Genomic DNA, 2235 nt, shown 5'->3' on the forward strand with positions numbered 1-2235 from the left:
TGATGTATAACACTTACTTGTTTTAGGAAATTTTGCATTTGTTTTTCGTTAATTTGTATGTAGCATTTATTTTATAATGATGTATTGAGAGTTTCAGCTTGGTCCTACATGAAAGTAACAATATCCCATTAGTTTGTTGGTGGTCGCATGATACACCCTGGAAAGCCAAAAGAATTCAAGAACTCAAAAGAAAGAGTCTTAAGAGATATACAACCAACTGCAAATGTGACAGGAATATCAATTATTTCATCTCTTGTGAAACTATTGCTCTCACCTCTGTAACGAGAAATGAGTTTTAATAGTCCTAGAAGGAAACTAAAATTGGAAGAGAGTCATAAAATATCAATATTATTATTAATGTCGATAGTATTCCATCATCGACAACCTGAAGCAATCACAACCAGCACTATCACTACACCATTATCCGTTATCACCACATCTATACTTAACAACAGGACTGCTTTCAACATGTCAATGCTTGTTAGCTAACTTGCCTCCAGAGCCACTATCCTAGAATCTTGAGAGGGAGGGAAAGGGGGGAGGGGAGAGAGAAAGAGAGAGAGAGAGAGAGAGAGAGAGAGAGAGAGAACCTAAAACAGTGGATTTTAGAGTGAGATTTCCTAGGCTCAAATAATGAAATTGATAGTAATTAGGTAACAATCCTAAACAACTTATTTACTCTGTTCTTCATTTTTCTGATTTGCAATAAAAATAATAAACTCATAAAATTTTACAGGAATAAAATGATTTATTATGATTAAAGTGCTAAGAACAATTTCTTGCACACACTAAATATTTATTGTAATTGTATGATTTCAAGGCACTAATAAATATCTACATTGTTTATTAAAAATAGTCCATTGTTAGCATGACAAATATTATGCACTATTTTCTACATTTTCTCCTACAATTTTTTTCCTTTTCTCATGCTTCAATTTCTATAGGAATCCATATTGTAGAACAGTGCTAGTAATAATGTGACCATGACAAATGTCATGGAAGAACATCCTGCATGGGACACTGTCTCCTCCTCAAGGCAGCAGAGATCAGCTGAGCAAGAGGCATTGACCTCCCCCCAGGGTCTTCTTGATAGCATTCTTGACTTCTTGATTCCTTAGACAGTAGATGAAAGGATTTAGCATGGGTGTGAGGACTGCATACACAGCTGAGATTAGTTTGTTGGAATTAAATGATGCAATAGCTCTGGGTCGGACATACATGAAAATCATGGCTGTGTAATAAATTATGACTACAGTGAGGTGGGATGCACAGGTAGAGAAGGCTTTCTTCCTTCCCTGAGTGGAGGGTATACGCAAAATGGTGGACACTATGTAGATATAGGAGAGGACAGTGGTGATGAGAGGAAAAACAAGAATAACAATTGCCAAAGCAAAGTCCACCAACTCCGCTGTGGACATGTCTTTGCATGCCAGTTTGAGGATTGGTGAGATATCACAGAAGAAGTGGTTCATGACATTAGAGCCACAGAACACAACATGTGAAATAAAATAAACTTTGATGACAGAGACTGTAAAACCACTTATATAGGAGAGGGCCATCAGCTGCACACAATAACCTGTGGTCATGATGACTGTATATCGAAGAGGGTGGCAGATGGCCACATAGCGGTCATAGGCCATGGCTGCTAAAAGCACACACTCTGTGCAGGCTAGAGAGATAAAGAAATAGAGCTGGGTCATGCAACCTGTGAAGGAGATGCGTCGTCTCTGCAGGAGGAATCCATCCAGCATCTTGGGGACTGTGACAGAGACATACCAGACCTCCAGGAATGACATGCTACTCAGGAAATAGTACATGGGCTTATGGAGGGAGACTGTGTCCCAAACAGTGAACATGATAACAAGATTCTCTGCTACCACCAACAAGTAGACCATGAGGAAGAGGAAGAAGAGCATGAGCTGCATCCATGGGGCAGTGGGGAAGCCCACCAGGATGAACTCACTGACCAGAGTGATGTTCATCTGCTGCATGACTGACAGCACTTGGAGGTACTGAAGTCTTCTATGGTAACACCACAAAAATGAAAATGTCTATGGCATCAGACCAAATACCAAAATAAGTCAGCAATTCTGTTTTCCTGTAAATAAAACTCATAAAATAATTTCTGTTAAAGGTACTCTTCTTCAAATGTGATGCAAATTTTTTTTTTTTTTTGGTTTTAACAAAAGCTTCCATGAATTAAAACACGCTTCCAAACCAATTATTGACGGTGAT

General features: G+C 38.7%; 1 protein-coding gene across 1 annotated transcript; it reads right to left on the reverse strand.

Moving 5' to 3' along the window:
- Positions 1-1021: 1021 nt before the first annotated feature.
- On the reverse strand, positions 1022-2034 carry LOC107133924 (olfactory receptor 6-like). Its single transcript, XM_015476073.1, has one exon. The coding sequence runs from the start codon at positions 1989-1991 to the stop codon at positions 1047-1049; it is 945 nt and encodes a 314-aa protein (XP_015331559.1). The 5' UTR covers positions 1992-2034; the 3' UTR covers positions 1022-1046.
- Between the last annotated feature and the right edge of the window lie 201 nt (positions 2035-2235).

This window comes from Marmota marmota, unplaced genomic scaffold (assembly GCF_001458135.2).
Source record: "Marmota marmota marmota unplaced genomic scaffold, marMar, whole genome shotgun sequence".
In the NCBI taxonomy this organism is placed as follows: Eukaryota; Metazoa; Chordata; class Mammalia; order Rodentia; family Sciuridae; genus Marmota; species Marmota marmota.

Excerpts from the sequence above, each read along its gene's own strand:
- LOC107133924 (XM_015476073.1), bottom strand. The coding sequence starts at position 1,991 with ATGCAGCAGATGAACATCACTCTGGTCAGTGAGTTCATCCTGGTGGGC.